The sequence below is a fragment of the Vidua chalybeata genome, chromosome 5 (assembly GCF_026979565.1).
Source record: "Vidua chalybeata isolate OUT-0048 chromosome 5, bVidCha1 merged haplotype, whole genome shotgun sequence".
NCBI lineage: Eukaryota > Metazoa > Chordata > Aves > Passeriformes > Viduidae > Vidua > Vidua chalybeata.
Genome location: NC_071534.1, coordinates 9,743,611 through 9,764,873, shown reverse-complemented (window position 1 = coordinate 9,764,873; position 21,263 = coordinate 9,743,611). Strand labels below are relative to the sequence as shown.

At 41.7% G+C, this 21,263-nt stretch overlaps 1 protein-coding gene across 5 annotated transcripts in view; it reads left to right on the top strand.

Moving 5' to 3' along the window:
- SOX5 (SRY-box transcription factor 5) overlaps positions 1-21,263 on the top strand; it is a 285,498-nt gene that overhangs the window by 238,486 nt on the left and 25,749 nt on the right. For all 5 annotated transcript variants that reach the window (XM_053942786.1, XM_053942785.1, XM_053942783.1 and 2 more), the window contains exons 10-11: positions 10,747-10,924; positions 15,725-15,870. In XM_053942786.1, coding sequence (XP_053798761.1) covers positions 10,747-10,924; positions 15,725-15,870 — 324 coding nt within the window. The remainder of the gene's footprint in view (positions 1-10,746; positions 10,925-15,724; positions 15,871-21,263) is intronic.

Below are 21,263 nucleotides of genomic sequence, written 5' to 3'. Positions count from 1 at the left end.
TGGAGTAGCTATTGTGTGTGGTTGCATGCGTGTTCTCCAGAATTAACAGGGAAGGGGTAGATAAAAATCTGCCTAATTTTGCATAATGGAATTTTAGCTTTCCTGTGATCTGACTTCAAATTCCTGCTGAGTTTCTACAGTGTAACAAAAATACTAGTTTGCTGTTGTTAATTTTGATTTCTAAGATGCAAGTTTTTAAAAGGAGCTGAAAGTATACAGCATCTCATGGGGACAAACTATGAGTCTTACTAATGAATCCAGCAATTAGTGGTTCATTGTGCCTGCCAGCAATTTGGCCCCAGTACTGGTCCTGATGGTGATTTCATTTCTGCTGGTGTGAATCAGGAATAGGATCTGAAGTCTGTGCACCAAGGGAGGGCTGAATACTTCTTCAGCATTCTTCTGCTTGTATTCTGCATTCAGCAGCAAATAGTAATGAACATAGGTAGGGTCAATATGTGTGGATATAGATATAGATGATATAGATATAGATATAAATGATATAGATATAGATGATATATATATAGATATAGATATATATAGATATAGATTGGATATAGATATAGATATAGATATAGATATAGATATAGATAGATATAGATATAGATATAGATATAGATATAGATATAGATATAGATATAGATATAGAGAGAAATATATAACATCAAGAGTACTTCCTAAACTTAAAGGGTTGCAAATGGTGGTGTTGCCATGCAGTTTCATAAACATGTCTGATGTGTGCCCAGTTTGCATAGAATAAACCCTTTTCATAGGTGAAAGGTTGTCTTGTCTCCAGTTTTGTGAGAGAGTTGAGACAAAGGGGTGACCCTTTGCTTTCAGTAGCCATGTGCTCCTGTGCAGATCACTAGAATTTATATTTGGTGATATTTTATGGTAACTTCACAAAGATGTTAGTGGCCATGTACAGAAGGTTAGATAAGGAGTGGCTCACTCAAATTCACAGAGAAAGTTTGTTGTAAAGTCAGGAACTGAACCTGAGTTTCTCTGGCGTGACCTAGGGGATCAGCAATTGAAAAAAAGGATTGGCTGCAACAATTGCCAGCGATTCCCAACAGATGTTCTCTCAAGTGGTTGACCCCCACATATGGGATCATGGATGGGGTACAAATATTAAACAAATTCTTCTATGAGTGCAGTATTTACTGAAGGAGCACGTGTTGCTATTCAACGTTCCCTACAGTACCTTAAACTCCCTCCAGTTTCTGCAGCTGCTGATTAGATTTCATCTTGCTGCTAAAAGGAGGTGAAACATAAAGATACCTGGCAGGATCAAGTGTAAAATCATTTTGATTCTAGTGATCTGGGATGTTTTTAATAGCATGCAAACATTAAAGACAGATGAGCTTTGTATTGATAGTTTTCCTTTGACAAGCTATTAGTTGGAAAAACAAATTGTCAGGCAGGTCATATCTACAGTTGCAAAACATATCTTGACATTTTTGTGTGCATCTGTACAGTGTATAAATACAGTGTATATTATCTTTGCACTACATATTCATAGGGCTGTGCTTGCTGCCTCTCTTAGTGAAAAATATACCTAGGCTGCATAGAGATATCCAAAGTCAGAGAAAGCACAGGTGTTTTTTGAAAAGGAATTTCTTAGCCCCCTGCCAGTTGTCCAAGCTGTTTGAAATCTCTTTTCTTTCAAGGTCTTTGGACTTGTTTCTTCTAAAGTTTTCAACAGCTGGGGTTTTTTTTGGGTGGGGGAGGGGTTGGGTTTGTTTTGTCTTTTTTTCCCCTGAATCTTAGCAACTGTGAGCATCTCTGCCTCCCCTGCCTGACCACAGCAGGATGAGGGGTCTGTTGCTAATTTGTTTTGATATGGTTCTCTTTGGTCTGTATTCTTTTTGAAATTAATTCCTTTTGCAGGTGTGGGGTTAGAGGTGGTGGTGTGCCCCCAGCGAAGGTGTCATCCACCACAGAGAGGAGGTGGGAGGCTTTGATCAGTGTGGCTTCTGTTTTCTTGTTGTTCATTTAAAATGTACCAGTTTGTAATGCTGTTTGGCTTTGCAGGTCCTTGTTTTATTTCCTTCCAAGTCTTTCCCCATCCTTTCAGGTTTGTCGTTTTTATTGCTGTTCATTCTGCGTGACGTTTACTGGGGATTATTCCTTGGAAGGTGGTTCAGTTTAGGCAGCAACAAATCCAGTCTATTTCCACTTTTTAAACAGCCTTGTTATAGGTGGAAGAGGGCATTAATAAGGACACAGCTCCACACATTCAACCTTCTGGGTTTCATTGGGACAGAATTATGCGGAAAGGATTTGAAAAAGCAAAATTGACTGGGCACAGACCACTACAATTTCCACCCAGGACAACTTCAGGAATAGAAAACCACAAATCAAACTGTCTGACCTCTGTCTACTTTTTTTGCAACTTGTTTTGAATCAGCTGGACATTTTGAGAGGTTCAGTACAGTATCAAAGGAACTGCCAAATGCTGCTCTGAGGAAGAGTGGCTCTGCTCTTCCTTGTGACTCAGCTGTTGACTCACTGTATGAGATTAGGCAAATCATTTAGCCACTTTGTGCCTTATTCTTCCCAGTTGTAAAACAAGGTAAAAGCTTTCAGAGTAAATATGAGTGCTAATTAATTAATATTTCCTATGGTACACTGGAGAAGTGATTTTATTTTTTCCCCTCTTGTACTTTACTGGTTGCTCTGTACTGCAGTGGGGGCAGTTTGGGAGAAGCAGTCTTCATAGGAAGAATATTTTCCCTTCTTTTGCCCCATGATTTTGTGATCCTCTCTAAGGATTTTTACCCCATGTGATGTGATTTTCATGGTTAAAATTGTGAAAAACAGGTTGTCATCTTCTCCTGCAGATTTGTGGTGTCTGCATCAGTCCCTGCTGACCTGTGCCTAAATCACTCCTCCTGCTTAGCCTCTGACCTAAGCATTTCATTAATGACATTATACCAAATAAACAGGTGGAGCAGTGATGTGAGAAATTCAGCTGAACAACAGTTAGATGCAAAATGCTAACAGCATGACCCAGGTTTGGTATGAGGCACAGACAAGGAGAATCCCAAGTGAATAGTCTTCCTGCCCTGCCTCATGTTTTATCTTTACTCAACATGGACCCTTCTCATTTCAGGACCAGCCTGCTAGATTTGCTCAGAAGCAGCTTCACTGAGCCTTTTCTGTATATGAGGCTGCTGAGTTAAATTTTCACTCACTCTAGAGATGCAGAATGGGAAGGAGGATTTCCATTACGAGGTGCAAGTAAATGCTAAAAGCTCTTTGTTCCTGCAGTACTGAAAATCCTCTTACTGGGTCCTCTCAGCCCTGTGGTGAGCAACTCTCACTTCGGCTGGTTCCAGTCAAACAGAAGAGCAAATGTCCAATTAGAAGAATAATGGTGATAGGACTAAGTAATTTGCTTCTGTGTGGATGAAAACAAATGCTTGGAAGTTTGGAGCTGGATTGGAATAAGCATCCATAAGTCATCAGCTTTCCCTAGAGGTTGGTGTGACTGAAAACTCATGTTCAAGGAAAATGAGCCTAGAAATCTCATACTGGCTGCTTTCCTCAAACACATTGTGCTATTTGTCTGTGGAGATTACTAGCAGGGTTCACAAGGATGGTTGGGCATTTTGACAGCCCAAAGGCAGCCAGAAGCTGCAAGTGTGGTTTGGAGGATATGTCTCTGAAGATTTGTGAAACTAAACAAATGAATTTTCAGTAAACACGTAGCAGGCTGTTCATTCTGCTCAGCTGCATGTTCTGGTGTATTCTCTTGTCCAAGCAGCCCGCCTTGTGCTCCACAAGACCCCAGAGGGCAAGGTCCAAGTGCAGTCTTTCCTGAAGACCTTTAAAGAGTTGCTTCTGTGTGCAGAGGTCTGACCAGATGCTGCACAAAAGGAAGGCCTTTACCCCAGGTCATCTCTGGATACAGACTTTGAAGAGCAGTTCTGTAGTTCTCTCTCTAGACACTGCATTTCGTCTGTCCTGCAACTGCAACATCCCACTCTTCCATGTCTGGGACAGCAGGAGGACTAAAGTGATCCTAGAATGTTGTGGTTTCTCCTCTGTCATTTGAGCCTCTGTGTTCTGTGCCTGACAGGGCAGGTGCTGTAGAGTGAGTGCTGTGTGTCGCATGCAAAGCTGTGGGCTGGAGAAGGAGTCTGCCATCTCATAAACAGGTCATTTTGCATGCTCCTCTTTTGTTCCTCCTGTATCTGCTTGGGAGTTCTGCATACAGCTTTGGGAAACAGCATTGCTAAATACAAAGTGAAAACCACCCAACAGCTCTCTGGTTTTTACTGTGACAATGTGCAGAGCAGACAAAATCAGAGCTTGGGCTTTTCAGGGTGGCAAATTAGTCTTTATGGTGGCTGACTTCTTTCCTGACAACTACACTTCCTGTAAAGAGAAAGGAAAGGGGAGGATGTTAGGGATCTCTCTGAGAGGAAGTAGTCCCCAGAATATCCTCACTGAGAGTCTCTAGTGTTGCAAAAGAAGACTGGGGGAGAAGTCCTCTCTGTCCCAGGTGCTACAAAACAGATTCACTTGTTACGTTCCTGCACCACTTTTCTCCACGGACAAGAATGGAGACTGCAATAATCCTGCTGGTGTATAAATCACCCTTTGGGAGTGATTTATTCGTTGAGGAGTTCCCTATATACAGAGCAGAAAACAAAAAGAGTATTTGTCACAAGTGTAAGGCAGCTCAGTTTCCCCCTTTGTTTTGTGTCCCATGAATAAGAGTATTTGGGCAGTGTCAGTGAAGTACTAACTTGGGTTGGATAACATGCCCTGAGTCCAGAAAGTACCTGCCTCCTGAGAGAAACTCCTTGAGGAAAAGATACTCATTAAAGCAACACAATTAAAAAAAAAAAAAAATCCAGGCAGAGATCTTTCTGCTCCATCACAGAAGTAAAGACCTGTGCAGAATCAGAAGGAAAGAGCACCATTGTTCCTCATACCTGCCCTCATCCTTCTCTTCAGTGCCTTTTCCTTTCTAACCCGAGTCTAGTCATGCCTTCTGCTTTTGGTGCTGAAACTTGTGGGTAAGAATATGATGAAGTGACTTCTCTGAACCTGAAGAATAATTCTGTTGGGTTTATTACAGTATCATAACCAAGATACCTGGTTTTATGTCTCGTATGTGTTTTTCTATGTAGTTAAATTTCCACCTTTGCAGGAAGGGACATATTATTCTTAATCAAAACTTGAGAATGTGGCAGGAGGAGGTACAGCTGCAGATGAGCATTATCTAATTCACCCATCCTGTCATGTGAACATCCCTGCTTAATTTAATACAATTATTTCATCAGTGAGGATAATATCAGCAGCATGATTCATTTATACGACATGTTTCACAACTGCCTTTACCTCTTGGCTTCTTATTATCACTACTGGTAGTTTCACCACAAGTGGCTTCAGGAGAAGGGGAGGAGATGTGAAGGAAGCTGCCAGTGTCTTTGTATGAGTGTGTGGACAACTGTAGTCTTGAGGCACACTGATTCCAGAGGATTTTCTTTGCATCTCTGCTGTGGTACCTCTGTTCCTTATTTTGGTTAGACATTTTTGGATAAGCAGGAGTCTGGATAAGCCACTGAGTGGCTGCATTGTTCAGTGGGCAACAATAGCATCATTGTCTTCTGCCCCAGACATGCCAGTAAGTGCTCCATATCTTGCATTTCTATTGAAATTAAGATCTCCAGGAAACAGAACTAGGGTGGGGGAATAAGGCTTTGTTTCTGTTGAGGTGGCAGAAGCAATCTTGTAGAAACCCCCCTCCCTGGCTTCTTATTTCTAACTCATTTGGCTGTAATTTGTACTGTCAAGGTCATTTAAATAGGCAGCAAGACGTGGTGAATGTGTTCCCAGAGGTCATGAAAAGCCTCTTTAGCAGAGCAGGCTGGGCTGTGCTTAAGCCAGGTCATTTAAGCACATTTGTATTGCCAGTCAGATGATACCCAGAGCAGTTCATGATTTTGTAATAAACCCTGCAACCTGGACTTCCAGCGTGTGCCACAGTGGGATCCAGCACTCGGGTGTAAATGACAGTACAATAATTCAGTAACTGTGTTTTAGTAGTGCACTAACCTTAAAATATGTGAAAAGGAGTGAGATTATCAAATCCTAATGAATCATCTGGGTTCTTCACCACCAGCCCAACCCCCCCCCCTTTTTCATTCTCTGAGACTGGTTCATTCATGTGGACTATCAGTCTTTTATTCAGCTCTTGGTGTTGAAATAGTGCCATTTTTAATAAATGGTTTAGAGAGTTTCTCCAAATCAGATTTTATCCCCTTCTTTTCCCATATCTATTCTCCATAGAGATGAATTAACCTTTTATCCTAGGAGGAAGTAAATAGAGACAGCATGATGGAAAGATTAGAAAAGACATCATTTCAGCCAACTATTTCAAGGCTGGTGACTGCACGTGAGAATTCCTGGGTCTGTATGAAGCTCTGCCGCTGTCACTGCCTGGCTGTGGCCAAATCCCTTCCTTTTCCCTCTCTTTCAGTTTTCCTCCCATGTTAATAAGCACTTTGTGTTAACCTATAGCGTTTTACCTTTCCAAAGGACCATGCAAACCTTATAAAAGCAGTGTGATCAGCACTCAACTTGCCAGCAGCATTTCCGTTTGTGTGGCATGTCAGGCACTTAAACTTGGAGATTTTCTGTGTCTGAAGTTTAAAGTGTGACAGCTCAGAGTTATACTAATCCAGGTTGAGTGAAGCTACAAAAAATACAGCTCTTGAATATTTTATTTACCCCCCCCAAATTCTGGTGTAGGTGGAGAGTTCTTTCTTTCCTCAAATACCTAGATACAACCTGTGAAAAAAAATAGAGGAAATCAAGGATTTAAAGTTCCCTGAATTCAGGTTTTGGTTAATGAGTCTTCCAGTCCTGGGAAGCAAATCAGTTCTCCCTAAAGCAGCAACTATTGTGACACAGCTGTGATACAGGGGAGGGGAATCTCTTTGCCAATGCTTTGCTTTCTGTGGGTACATTTTATTAGCCCCTCTTCCTGTGTTTTTGCTTATGCTTTATTCTCTACATTTTTTTTGTGCATGTGTGTATTTTGTTTTGTAAGACAAACGTGCTACTTTTAAAGCGGCATTTCATAACCTTTAATCAAGATCATATTTTATTTTCATCACATCTGCGTTTATATTATTACAAGCCTTTTGAGTCTTAACGTCTTCTAGTCTCAGCATTAATGTTTTGGCTGATATATAAATAAATGTTTGACTTCAACTCTTTAAAAAATCCTGGCTTTGGGGAAAAAACCCACCTTATCAATATGATTTTAGAATAGCTGCATTTCAAAAAAAGGCAGGGACCAATCAATGCTTTCTCTAATAAAACTGAGTGCAGAGAGTAACTCTGGATTCTGTGATCCACTGCATAAAATCAAATTTCCTGGCTTTTGAAAGATACCATCGACCTGAAGTGAAGATGCTACATCTGGGCTTTATCTTTTATGTCTCTTACTTGCCCTAGCAGTTTGGCATAATTGGGAAAATTCTGTTAATCTGTAATGTGGTAGAATGTTAGCTGGGAGATTTTATATTAAAAAATAAAGGTAGACTAGCATCTAATTCTTACTGGGGTTACACAGGCTCAGATCAATAATGAAGACAGTAAAGTTATTGATTTAAGCTGGAGGAGCAGAGGATTCTGAATTTATGGCTGCAGAAAGGGAAAAGAGTAACATGTTTCACTGACTAGGAGTGAAGATCCTAACAGTCATCTTCACGCTTAACACAGTTGTATGTTATTACTTGTCCTCCAGACATTTTTTAGAGTCCTTTGGAATAAATCAGTGTAGTTCCCCTATTGTAAAGGAAATTACTGAAGTTGTTACCAAATCATGATGCAACGTAGGATTTTTAATGCATTTGACTTCCAGCGAGGATTTGAGAATGCTCTTTGAAATAACAGAAGTAAAAATGTTATGAAGACCAAACAGTGAAGTAGTATCATTTTGTAAATACATATAATAGCTGAAAATTGTTTACTTATTCTCCTTTATGAGAACCAAGCTTCTGTGACCTCTGATTAATTTACCATTAGCCTGAACACACAATGAAAGTGAATGAAGGGGCAATTTGGAATGACATTTATCAGCTCTGGAGCTGTCGACTTCTATTATTTCCACAAGGCCTTATATTCTTGGCTTCAGAGAGGGCTGTGCTGACTTGAAGGAAGAGGAGCATTCTTACTACCAAGAATAGTTGCAACACAAACAGCCTCATTGCTTCATGCCTACAATGAGGAAAAAAACACCTCCTCTGTTTCTAACTCGCATTAAATGAGATCAGAGCCACCCTTGTATAGTGGACTTGGACAGGACCTTGCCTTCACACCAGGTTAAGAAAAAGGGAACAGAAGAGCTGAGAAAAGGGAGAAGGAGCAAGAGGAGGGAAGGAAATAAGCTTTATAGGGATGGAGAGCTGAGGGACTGAGGCAAAAGGACAAGACTGAAAAAACCTTTCAGGATGGGGATGTAGGTTGGAACCCACGCTGCCTTTGCAGTGGGTGAGAGCCATTCCCATCAGGACTAGCTGCTACTCCTCCTGAGCTGGTGCTCTCAGTTGGATTTCTTCTGGGCAGAGAGCACATTGCAGCTTTCTGTACCATATCTGACACAGATCAGCCCCTTTCGGTGAGACTTACAGCAGAGGTCAAGAACCCAACGTACGTGGAAACCAAAGTCTCTTGGACTGAGCTGAAGCAAGTCTGTGGGCAGGTTTGCTTTGCTCCTCAGGCTGTCTTCCAGATAAATACATGGCTTTGCTAGTCAGGGATCCTTGTCTGGTGCAGGATCGCTGTGTTTGGTTTGTTTGTTGGCTCATTTGTACTTAAAACTTTTATGCAACTAACTCAGTACCCGTTTCACAACATTATAGTTGGATTGTTGTGAGACTTCTTTATTTTTTAATTGAAATCAGGGAGCAGCAAAGCAAGTCCGCTTCCATTTGGCTGATACTTTATTTTATTCTAATTTTATTTTATTTTTATCTGTTGTATTCTAATACAATGGATTTGTATTTCTGTAAAGTAACAAATCCCTTCTAAAAATATTGAATACCAGTTTTATTGGTGACATTTTTAACCCTGCAGCCTAAATCGCCTAGATCAACAGAACTCTGCCATCTAGGTACCTAATTCACTTCTGAGAGTATAGCATGTAGGCTCCTAAGGCAGTTCTATGCACTGATTTTTTCCCCATTTATTTTATGCACAAGTTGCCTCTAGGATGGCTTCAGCATCACTTTAAGGATGACAGCTTTGTCCACTATGCCTCTGATAATGTTTATCTGCTATGACTGTCACAAAACTGTGTAGAAATATAACCAAATGTAGAAATATAATCAAATATAGCAAAGGTGCTTTGCTCAGAGGCACTGGAAAAGTTGCATGACAGTGCTTTGCGGAATTGTCTTTATGTTTGGAGACATCTACATCGTGTTTCCACAAGCAATAGGCAGCTGTAAAATTCCTTCTTTCCTGCAGCACACCCCCCTGTGTGGAAAAGAATCATTCCTATGTGATAGTTACAGAGACTTTGGTGGTAACAGTAAAACACTCAAACACGAAAAAAATTACCACAAAACCCAAAAGCTGAGTTTAATCTCACTCAGCTTTGCATTGTTGTAAGTAAGTCAGGAATAATTCTATAAAACTAAATGTAGTTACAATTTAGGGAGACAAGAATCAGTTTCTTCAGTGCCTACAGCTGGAACCCAGTTGTCTGATGGAGCACTTCTCAGAGCTAAAGGATGACTTTCCTAAGTCACAGTGTCAGGCAAGAGCCAAGCTATTATGTGATGATTTGATCTAATATCATATCCATTAGTTCTGCTTATTTAAAAGTCAGTTAAAATGTTCCCCTTGTTGAAAATCCTTTTCTCCCTTCTCTGTTGGGTCTTTTTTTTCCATTTTTCTTAATGTATTTTACTTTGGTCAAGCAAAAATACATACTTAGCATTTTATTGTTTTTTATAGCACTGTCTGTCACTCTTGTCTGTAATCAAGCCAGGTTTAGGAGTAATTCCATTACCCTGCAAAAAATGTCACCCAATTTTTCTATTTTTACATGATAATAATTGCTGAAATCTAGAAGTTCAGCTTTGGGCCAGATAAAAACATCTAGGGGTATGTGCAGAATTACCCAGGTTATTGTCTCAGGTTTTGTTAAGGTGGAAGAGAAGTATTTATTTCCTATGGTGTTTTTGTGCTTGGGATTCTAAGTCTGGGAAGTTCATGGGAAAATAAAAGTTAAAACATAAGAAAAACTAAAGAAAAGGCACACCAAAAAAAAAAAAAAAAAAACCAAACCAAAAACATAAAATACCCCAACTGAACCCTCATTCACTTGTTTGCCCAGTTTGGCTAGTGATGGTTAAATGAAGATGGTCTTCAGTTTTTAATTCATTAATGAATATAAGATTCAAAATAAAATACAACTGTAAAATTGCTCTTTATTTTCACAATAGAGGCAAATGTCTTGTTGATGGGAATAATTTCTTCAGAGACAGTGCAAATGGATGATGTTCTCTGATCATGTCACACTAATTTTCCAGTTTATCAGTCATTTCAGTTCCAAACTAGAGTGACAAGATGGTATCACATTTGATCTTCATATATGTGATACAAGCTCTCAGGTTTAGGAGTTCATGAGAGCTGAAGCCGCTGCCGTCGCTCGGGCAGAGCTGTGCCAGCAGCACTGTGGTGATAACATTCTTTTCTCCTCTGCTTTCACAGGATGAAGTGGCCCAGCCTCTCAACCTTTCAGCCAAACCCAAGACATCTGATGGCAAATCTCCCACATCACCCACCTCTCCTCACATGCCAGCTCTGAGAATAAACAGTGGGGCCAGTTCACTAAAGGCCTCCGTGCCAGCAACATTAGCGAGTCCTTCGGCCAGAGCCAACACAATAGGTGAGCTCAGCCCTGTGTGTGTCCCACTCAGCCCTGTGTGTGTGTCCCACTCAGCCCTGTGTGTGTGTCCCACTCAGCCCTGTGTGTGTCCCACTCAGCCCTGTGTGTGTGTCCCACTCAGCCCTGTGTGTTCCACTGAGAACAAGGGGTAGATCCTGTTGGGAAGGAGTTTTTATCAGCCACTGCCAGGCAGTGGGCCAAGAGCTGGCCCAGGGTGACCATCAGGCCAAGAGCTGGCCCAGGGTGACCATCATGCTCCAGTTGGTTGGTGTGGGTAAAGAAACTCGCAGAGACTTCCCTTTCAGGAGGGGTATCTTAACTTTTACGGAGTGAGAAAGCAAAGGCCTGTGCTATTTCAGATGCTGCTTTAACTTCTGATAAATGCTGGTTTTTACTGGCACGCCGTAAAGACAGTGACCTGCTAATGGTGAGCTTTGGAGACCCTTGATATTGTCCTATGTCATCTAAAAGTGGTGGATGAACTTTCAGAAATACCTCTTTAAGTTAAAAGTCTACATCTTTCCAAACTTACAAGTTTAATCCTTAGTCCATCCGAATGCTGAATGGAATATTATTTCACCGTGGTGCAATAAGCAAAACAATCACCAGGTTCATTCAAGAAAACCCGAAATTTGTTGTTCTATGTTGCAGAAAGTCTTGATTGGCTGTTTTTAACATCTTTACAGAAAATAGTGATAATTCCTCCTCCTGCCAAAATTATGTCTTTGCCTAAAGACCATGTAATAGTAACAGTCTTATTGGTAATTTCATAAATCTGATGTGTTACAGGGACTGTTCTTTGTGTGTGTAAGGAAAATGTGTACACACCCCATTCTTGATGTTTTAACTGAAATGTATTCCATGAAGTGATTGAGTCTAACCCAAATCAAGGTTCCATTATGTAAATCAAGCTCTGTTTTGGGAATTGAGTGAGGTAGATACACTTTTTCTACTGTCTCCCAAAGCATCTCCTGCCTGGCCACTTTCAAGGATAGCACAGAAAACCCCAAAAGAAGCTATAGGTCAAACCTATCAGAAGCTATGTCTGTGATACAGCAGTGCTATGCAGTAATATTTATTTGATATGACACATTACAATTATATAAATATTCTTAAAATATCACATTACTGATTGTTAATGTCTGTATTGCTATTAACCCTACACTCTTTAACTGTGATACAGAGTAATGTATTTTATCTTCAATTTGCTTGACCCTGCTGCTCTCCATGCACAATGCATCAAATTTCTTTTTTTTCACATTAGATTTTTTGTCCTTAAGTAGAAGGAATATCATATTTCGATGGGAAGTTAAGCATCTTGACTCGCATTTCAGTGGCAAGACATCCCTTGTTCTCCCCTCTCCAGTCCTCTTTCCCTACACACCTGGTATTTTCCATTGATTTGAGACCCCTGCAATTTACTTCTTTTAACAAGGTGCAGATTTTGAAATGCTGTACCTTTAATGAGTGATAATGTAATTGGATAAAAGCTGTGAGGATGAACAGAGCTTTAAAGGTCACTCTTGTAAGAAGAATTAATGCGTTATACCATTAATAAACCATGGAAAACTGTGGAGCAAAAGATAACATATTTAAGTTATTGTTAATGACATAGAGTTCACTGCTGTATATCTCTCTGCTACAAATATAGAAAGTGACTTTTTGAGGTTGCTGAGCAGTATCACTGTGCATGCTGTATGGGTAAGATAAGCTGGTGCAGGAGCTGGATGGACACTTCTAGCAAAGGTTTATCCTTTAATGGAGGACTGCAAGAAGAAGGAAAAGCTCCTGAACACCCTACAAGGTCTCCTGCTAACTGCTAGGTCAGATCCAACACAAATCAGAGCAAGCAGGACTCCTTGCCATGATGAAATTCTTTGGTGATCTTGAAGTGAGCATGAAATCCCATGCCACCCTCCAGCAGAAGCTACACCAGGAGAAGTTCTGGTAGCATTTTTAGCAAAGCTACAAAGGTCCCTAACATGGTAGGGAAGCTGGATCACTTTCTCATCCTGAGTGATAAAGCCCTCTGCAAAGAGCCACTGGGAAACACTCAGTCACTTGTCAGTTGCCTCCACCTCTGGAATGGTTGGAGCTGTCAGCACAAGGCACAAGCTGTCTGTTCTAGGTGTGCACAGCCCACCTTGCTGGCATGCAGCTGAGCTGTCCCTTTTCACCACCACTGACTTCAAATTAAAGCCCTTCTCTGAAAGCAGCCCTTCAGGCTCCTCGGCTCCCATGGCATGGAGAAATGCCTGCGTATTGTTCAGTTTTCTTTGGGGGATGTGAACTCAGAGCCTCAGGGATTATGAGCAGGGCTGCACCCAGGCGTACAGCTCCACAGCCCTCTCCAGAGCTATCCCTATAGCACAGAAATTGTGCTACAGACTGAGCAGTCACAAATGTCATGGCTTCATGTATGACTTTAAATCCAAGCATTTCTTTTTGGGAACAGGCATATGTCCGTGTACTAAAAACAGAAACAACTTCTCTCTGCTCTTTGCCATTATCTGCAACATCTCTGTGCTAGTTTGGCAATCCTTGGAACTAAGTTCATTTTATGTAATGCAGTTCCCCTCTCTGTCAATAATTCACCACCTACCCTAAACAACAATAATTTACATTCAACTCGCTTCTATATTAATCATTTCCCTGCACACCAGCATCTTGGCAGCTACTGAAAAACATAAGGAGTGCTTGCTTTTATTCACTGTCATGTGCCAAACTGTCTCAAAGATAGCAGTATTCAGGAAAAGCCAAATAGTCTGGAGAAGGGCATGAATTCCAGCTCCTAGGCAAATTTGGCTCTATTACAGACTGAAAGTATTATACCTAGACAACAGCAAAAGCAGCCCTAATACTGCTGTTTGTTTGTTTATTTGCTTCCTTTTTAATTTATTCTGACTACATGCAAGGTTGATCAGATGCAAAGGTTAACAGATGCAAACTGGGGAAGAAACCAAGCAAGTTGGTAAAATGGAGATTAATAAAAGGAAAAAAACTAAAATCAGCTGGTAGCACTGTGCTGGTGCAGGCTGTATTCTTCCTTATGCTGGGAAAACTGGAATTACTGGAATTCCATTGACTGGGAATTACTGAACTGGGTCGATTGATAAAAGCAATGTGGATCAAGTTATTTCATATAAAACTCTCAGGGTTTCTGGGATTTTAACTTAAAGCTAGCTGTTAGTACAATTAGCAACAGTCAAACTGCACAGGAACTTCTCTTTCTAGCTTTTTTTCTCCAGGGAAGATGGGAATATCAGTCCCACTCTATCCACAGTCAAGAAAAACCAACAGTAAAACCCCAAACCAAGCTAAAATCCTGACAGCAGCACAGCACTGAACTAATCTGACATCAGCTTCTTCCCCAGAAATGTTTTAAGCAGCAAGACAATGTCCTATGTTTTTTGGCAATCAGCAGATCAGATAGAAGAATCTAGCAATACAACAGGGATGTGTAATCTGACATGATTAGACAAGGCTCTTTAGGAACAGAACATTCATAATTGAGACAAAGAAAGAGTATTAATAACACTTTCCTAACACGGCAGTTAGCCATTTTATATTTCCTTTCTTTAATCTTAGTGTTTTTCAACAAATCATGGGATTTAATAGCGTGTTTTGGCAGATTAGAGGATTTATGGCCCAGATGTTTTTTGTTCTAAAAATGGATTAGGGTGTAAAGTTTGCTGGAATCCATGGAACATGTTGAGGCAAGCCGGTCATTTTGTGTGTGATTAGTGCCTGCCTTCTGTCTCACAGTCCCTCCATCTGTCACAATTCACCAATGGATCTGGTTAGATTTAGCCTCATGTCACAAACAGAAGTCCCTTTTCTGGGCAATTTCATATTACAGATTCATTTTATGCCGGTTTTATGCCCTAGTTAAAAGACAGAAAGAAGTGGTGTGTGTGTGTGTGTGTGTGTGTGCACACGTGTGGGGATGTGGAGGGGGAGAGGGAGGTTGATAGATATTAGCCTCTAATAGCTGGAAAATAGACTGGGGCTTGGAGTCTCCCATCAGTATTCTATCCTGCAAATCACATGCAGATCATAATAAGTATAATCTACAGTACGCTAAAGGAAAAAAAATGACAAAGTGTCACATTTAAAATTAAATAGTATTAGCTGTGCTGGTGATGCTTGTAACATTTTAAAAGGAAATAATTCAGTGACTACTAAGGCTAAGCCCTAGGCTGTGAATTTGCAGCAAAACAGTGGACATTTGACCTACTATTAGCAGCATGAATAGGAGTGGGAATGTAGGTCCGTGTAGCTGTGGTTTCTTGTACATTTATGAATGACAGGTGGTGGTGGGGAGTATTCAGTGGATGAGGTTTTTCTTCTCAGCCATTATGCATTTCATATGTATAGCAAACCACCGCCACCTGTGGTTTATTTTAATGTAGTCACAAGCTTTGAGAAGGGGAAGAATGAAATTGTCTGTTTTTAAGAGTTTGGGATTGCTGGCATGATCAAAGCTTCCCCTAACTCTTACCCAGTTACATCCTGGAGCATGCAAACCACAGGGCCAATCTCTGCAGTGTCAGGGAAATATCGAAACTAATGGGATCAAATAGCAGCAGTGAGGATTTTGGCACCAAGGTTTCTCAGGCTTTATGTCCAGGTGGCTCTGTCATAATAACAGCAGACTTACAGAGCACAGACAGGTTTGTGGGCATTGCCTTTTAACTCTTTCTCATGAACAATGATGAACTGCATTGCACTGCTGGAAGCTGAAGTGTTTTCCTGTAACTTCCCTTTTTTAAGACATCCTTTCTTCTGTCACTTTGCCAGGTTATTTAAATGACCACGATGCTGTCACCAAGGCAATCCAGGAGGCCCGGCAGATGAAGGAGCAGCTACGGAGGGAGCAGCAGGTGCTGGATGGGAAGGTGGCCGTGGTCAACAGCCTGGGTCTCAATAACTGCAGGACAGAAAAAGTGAGTTTCCCAGACTCCTTCTGCAAAGGGTCAGAGTGTTCTTTTGCTTCTGCCCACAGATACACAGATACCCACAGGTTCCTCCTCCCTTCTCGTCCTCCTTATTCTATTTTTCCTTCCCCATTTTTGAAACAGAATAGTTAAAAAAAAAAAAGTGAAAAACAAAATGGAAACCACAGCCAAAAGATGACATGAAAGAGAGACCTGGAGACCCCTGGGGGAGAGTGGGGGGAGGTAGAGATAGTTAAAGCCCTCACGAGAACTTTGGAGAACACTAAATCTCTGTTCCAGCCTGTCAACATGTATTAAGAGAAGGTGATCTTGGAAATCTCTGGGTCTAAGTGGAAATCTTGCTTTATGGAAATGCTTACATGTGTTTGTGAGATGAGCAGGATTTGAAAATATTCAAGCTTCTTTAGGAGCATAAGCTTTGCTGATACTCAGGCTCAGCTTCTGGGTATTTAGCCTTGTGAGGTCGTCATATATGATATTTTGTGACCATTGCAATGTAGCACTGTCATGTCACGTTAGATGACTGAACAAAATTGAAAAGCGGAGAATTGACAACACAAACTGCACCAAATATTTGCAGTGAAACTTAGAGGCAGCAGAACGTATGGGCCTTACCACCTTCTGCTCTTGGACTGGCCTGTGAAGCTGTGCTGTAACAAAATACCAACAAAGTGGATATTCTCTAGTAAAATTTGTGTGTGCTCTCACTGCCATGCGTGTCAGTGAGGTTGTGGTTTGCTTCTTTTCTCAGTGAGTGCCTGATGTCTCTGTGTGCACTGCCTTGGCTTCTGGAGGATAAATAGACCTGCCAGTGCTTGCTGCCACATTCATTGTGAGCTGTCCTTACAATGCTGCCACCTAAGATACACATCTCAGCTCTGTGTGTCTCAGCATCGTGTGCTTAGCAAGTCTTTCTCCCCTGCTCCTCTCCTTCCCTGAAGTATTTTCTGGGGTGATACAGCCGTTGTTGTGCAGTACAAGGATCCCCATTGTCACATTTGGTGTCAGCTACATTTAATTGAAAAAACTTCTACTGTAAGATCTTGTGCAATTCACTGAGACAGGCAGATAAATAGACTGAATAAAAATGATCAGCTATTTAGCAGAAACTTGAAACCCAGTCATCCTAGGAAGCTTGCGAGTCAAACAGTATTGTCCAGAATGAGCAGATTGCTGATTTGGATAGCTTTCCATTTTGCCTGGTTTTAGATGGAGTTTGATCAATAAGCTGTGAGAAGCCAGCAGCCTGTGTAATGAATGTTAAATGTACATGTGAGTCTCTCACCGCTGCACTTTTTTCATCGGCCTGTCCTGGGTGTCAGTGATGTAGAAATTACTCCAATTTCATGCACTTTCTGGAGAGGAAGGGGAAGGAGAAAAGAGGTCAGTGTGATAGGTATCTGGCAGTACATACACTCTGTCTCAGAAGAGCAAGGGTGCTGCTATGGGGAGAGAGAAAGAAAGAGAGGGATAGAGCATGTTTATGGCATTTTACAGAGAAGAGCACCAGAAGGGAAAAGGGAAAAGCAAAGTGTCAGATATAAGAAGAAGTGATCACAAGCACAAAGGAATTTATATTCAAATATTTAAGCATTCTTGAAAGGATGCTCGGAGCAGAAATTCCTTTTTTCTGCTCCCCATGTAGAAATGACTTTAACACTCAGCCAGATGCTAATGCAAAGTGACTCAAGCTATTCCTCGCAAGCATAGCTAAATTGCCGTTATTTGTTAAGCGCATTGAATTCAGCTGTGGATACAGCAGTTGGTTGCATTCAGAAAGCATCTGTACCCTTTTTTTTTCTTTTTCCTTTTTCTTTTTTTTTTTTTTTTTTAAATCCTCCAAAGCAGAGACAACTCTACCTATCTCCCCCCTCTCCACCCTTGTGCTGGCTGGGAATTGTCAAGTGACAACCGACCAAATCCTTTTGGACAGGAAGCCTTCATCCTGAGTTCTATATACTTGCAAAGCAGGCCTTGTGGTTGGATCAGGAAGCCCATTAAAAGCACTTTGATGGTATGGAAATTCATCTTCATGAAGCACCCAGGCCCCTAAGCAGCATGCTGTTTAGCTGTGGTTACAGATCAGTCATTCACATCGGAGGGCAGTAATTGTGCTGACGGCTTGTTCGGCAATGGAAGCACATAAAATAATCCCAGGCCCTCCACCATGGCATTGCGAGTTAATCTTCTTTAATACAGATCAGCTGTTGTTCTAACACATGACTTTATGCTGGCTCTAGTGACTCTGCACAGCCTTTTGATTAAGTAACAGGAGTGGAACCATCTGCATTCACTTTATTCTGTTACTTTCCTATTCTTGGGATTCTCCTTATTCCTTCTGTTTTCACTTCACACCCTCAACCTCAGTTGAAGTTTATTTTCCTCTCTAATTCATACCTCCTGGTAGGCTCGTGGAGGGCAGACAGGAGTTCTTTTACAAGGTAGTGGGAAGAAAAAATGGTTTGCTCAATAGAGAATTTTTCTAAAGCAGCTGTAGGCTTTGGGGGTTTTGATACAATTAGTGCCAGAACTTTTTTGGGACTCACTGATTTGAACTTGATGATCTCAGAAATGTTTTCCAGCCTAATTGAGTCTGTGATTTATTTTAATGTGTGAAGTTCATATCCAGACAAACAATCCAACTTCTCTAAAGTTCGTGTCTTTTTGCTCTAGGACATTAAGATTCTCTCACTAAGAGCAAGATTTGAGAGTAAAGCAAGTATTGCCATTTTTAATTAAACTTTATTCTGGTTTTCTCTGTTTTCAGAGGCAGAGAATGAGATAGTTGGGAATTTTGCTAGCAAGAAACAGTGCTACAGTTTTTTTACAGAGTTTCCCTTTTCAGAAGCTCAAGCTCCCACCACAGGACTTAGTGGCAGCCCCTTAACTTTTGACATCACGTCTGTCATTTTTGCTTCCTGACCAGAGAATTTGAGATGGGGGGTGGAATTCAGAGAGCATCATTCTAATGTATATCTATATATCCCTGGGAATATTAGTACTTAGAAATGCACATTAGTATTTATAGGTAACAAACACTCATGTGGGGGCTATCCCAGATTTTTCTCCCTTCTTTGCTGCAGTGGGCAGTGTACTTTTGGAGGCCTATGATTCCCTGTGACCCTTTGAGCTTTTGTTGCAGGAATTGCTTCTGCAGCCTTCCAGTGGAGGGGGGCTCTGTGCCATTCCCAGCGTTTATGGGAGACTCTTGCTGGGGATTTGTCTGCCAGGGGTAGCTGGGCAGGCTTGGGGCTGGAAATCATCTCTGGGAGTCTCTGTTAAAGCTCTTTGGGCTCTTCGTATGTGTCCTGTTTTCTTGCTCATGTTCCCAGATGGGATGATCCCTGTGGACAGCCAGACATGCCAGCTAAGGCAGTAGTCAGACAGGAATTTTGTGGAAGTAGAGAGAGACTGTATAAAAGGAGTCATACATAAGAAAAGATTTTTAAAAATGGCTAAGATGATTTGGGTGAGTCACTTTTTGGGCATCCAACTTGGACCATCTTGACAGATTTGATTTTCAGAGGATTACAGTAAAAACTTTGAGCATCACTATGAACATGGATTTTACTAAAACCTATTTTAATTGCAAATGCAGTAAAACATATTTTTACATTACTTTTCTTGGAAACATTTCCTTGTATAAATGAGAAGAGTATGTTTTTGTGGTTTCTTGGAAACCCGAGAGCATAGCTTTATTTGTAATTGTCGTCTACAGTTAATTATAGCTTGATACGTACCATACATAAACAGTGTTACCTGGAGTAAACAGCATGACAGGCAGCATCAGCTAGGGAGCTCTGGCCTCTCTGTTCAGCCCCAAAACAGCAAGGGAGATGTGCACAAGCCCAAAGAGCCAGCACTCCTGCAGGGGTAGCAGCACAAACATGCACATTGCCAGGCAGTGATTCCCCACTGCTCCAGGCTCCAGGATGTACCCTGTGACAGAGGAGGGGCAGGGCACACAGGCAGCACCTCTTCCTCCTTTGTCACTGCTTTCTGAGTGCTGGCAGTGCCTGGGACAGCTGTGTAAGGACACCCAGCCCCAGGAGCCTTTCTGATGTGTAGGGATGGAGTCGCACTCCGAGCTGAGTAGATGCCGGTATCCCCCCCTTCCCTTGCTGGGGGTGTGTCTGAACCTGTGGTGCAAGTTCTCCCTGTTACTGCTGGGAGTGTGTCCTTCTAAAAGGCTCTGGCATGTGCTTGTCTGCTGGATTGTGACTAAACAGCTATTTGTAACAATATTTATTCCAGCATTGTAAGCCGGAGCCTATTACTCATGCTTATGGAGCACCGGGTTCAGGATGTCTTTCCTCCCATTCCCAATCACCCCTCCTCCCTCCATCCTTCCCACTCCCACCCCCACCTCTCCCTGTTCCCCTTAAGAAAGTGCCAAACATGAAATGACAGTGACCAATGTTGACTTAATGTGGATGTTTAATAATGAAAAAAGTGTGTCAGTTCCAGCGCTAGTTACAAATGGCAGAAAGTATATCGGGTGGCAGCCCTGTAATAATTTTACATCCATCATTCCTTCTGATGCCTCGCTGGCTGCCTGATGGATGGGGATAGCAGAGTTAACTCTTAAGAAACCACTGTGATCCGCTGAGCTGAAATGGATTTTGTCCCTGCTCTCCCCTTGGGAAGAAGGGGAATATTAAGAATCTCAAACCCGCAGCTCCTGCTGCCTTTGAGAAATAAAACACTGGAGCTCACTTTACTAAACACATATGGAGTAGTTGGTTTAACACATGACATTTAAATTTTTATTGCAGTAGAGAATTTTGCTTCAATAACTTTTTTTCCTTCCCCTAATGGTTAGATTTGAACCAGAAAGTCAAGAGAAAATTGCAGGACAGAATGGCAGGCAGGAGAAGAGAAGGGTTGGTACAAGAGACAAACCCTGGGTTTGCTGCAGACACTGAGAGGCCGTGGGTCAGGCTAGGCTGAGTAAGTAGTGATGATTGAAACTGGGACCTGGTGCAAGCCAGGCTTCCCAAGCAGGAGAGACCCACTGAAAATTACCCCAGAGGCACAGTACTAACATCATAAGCCAAATCACTTCACAAGAGTTGAAACCTGCCCATTTTCATAACCTCTGTCATATTTTACTGGAAAATTTTACTTCACCATTCTTAGGGACTAGCAGAGGCTGTGTCAGCCACAGATACTACACACGTGCACCCTTCTCCCTGCAAGCCCAGCAGACCTGATGGACACATCCTGCAGCCCACTCTGTTCCTCCCTGGCCTGTAAAACTTCAGCAGAGCTGACAGTGTCGTGTTCTTGTTCTCTTCCTGCAGTGTGAGCAGAGATCCCTTTGTGTACAGTGTGGGGACCAGGCTGTGTCCTGCAGACAGTGACCTGTCAGAGCACAAAAG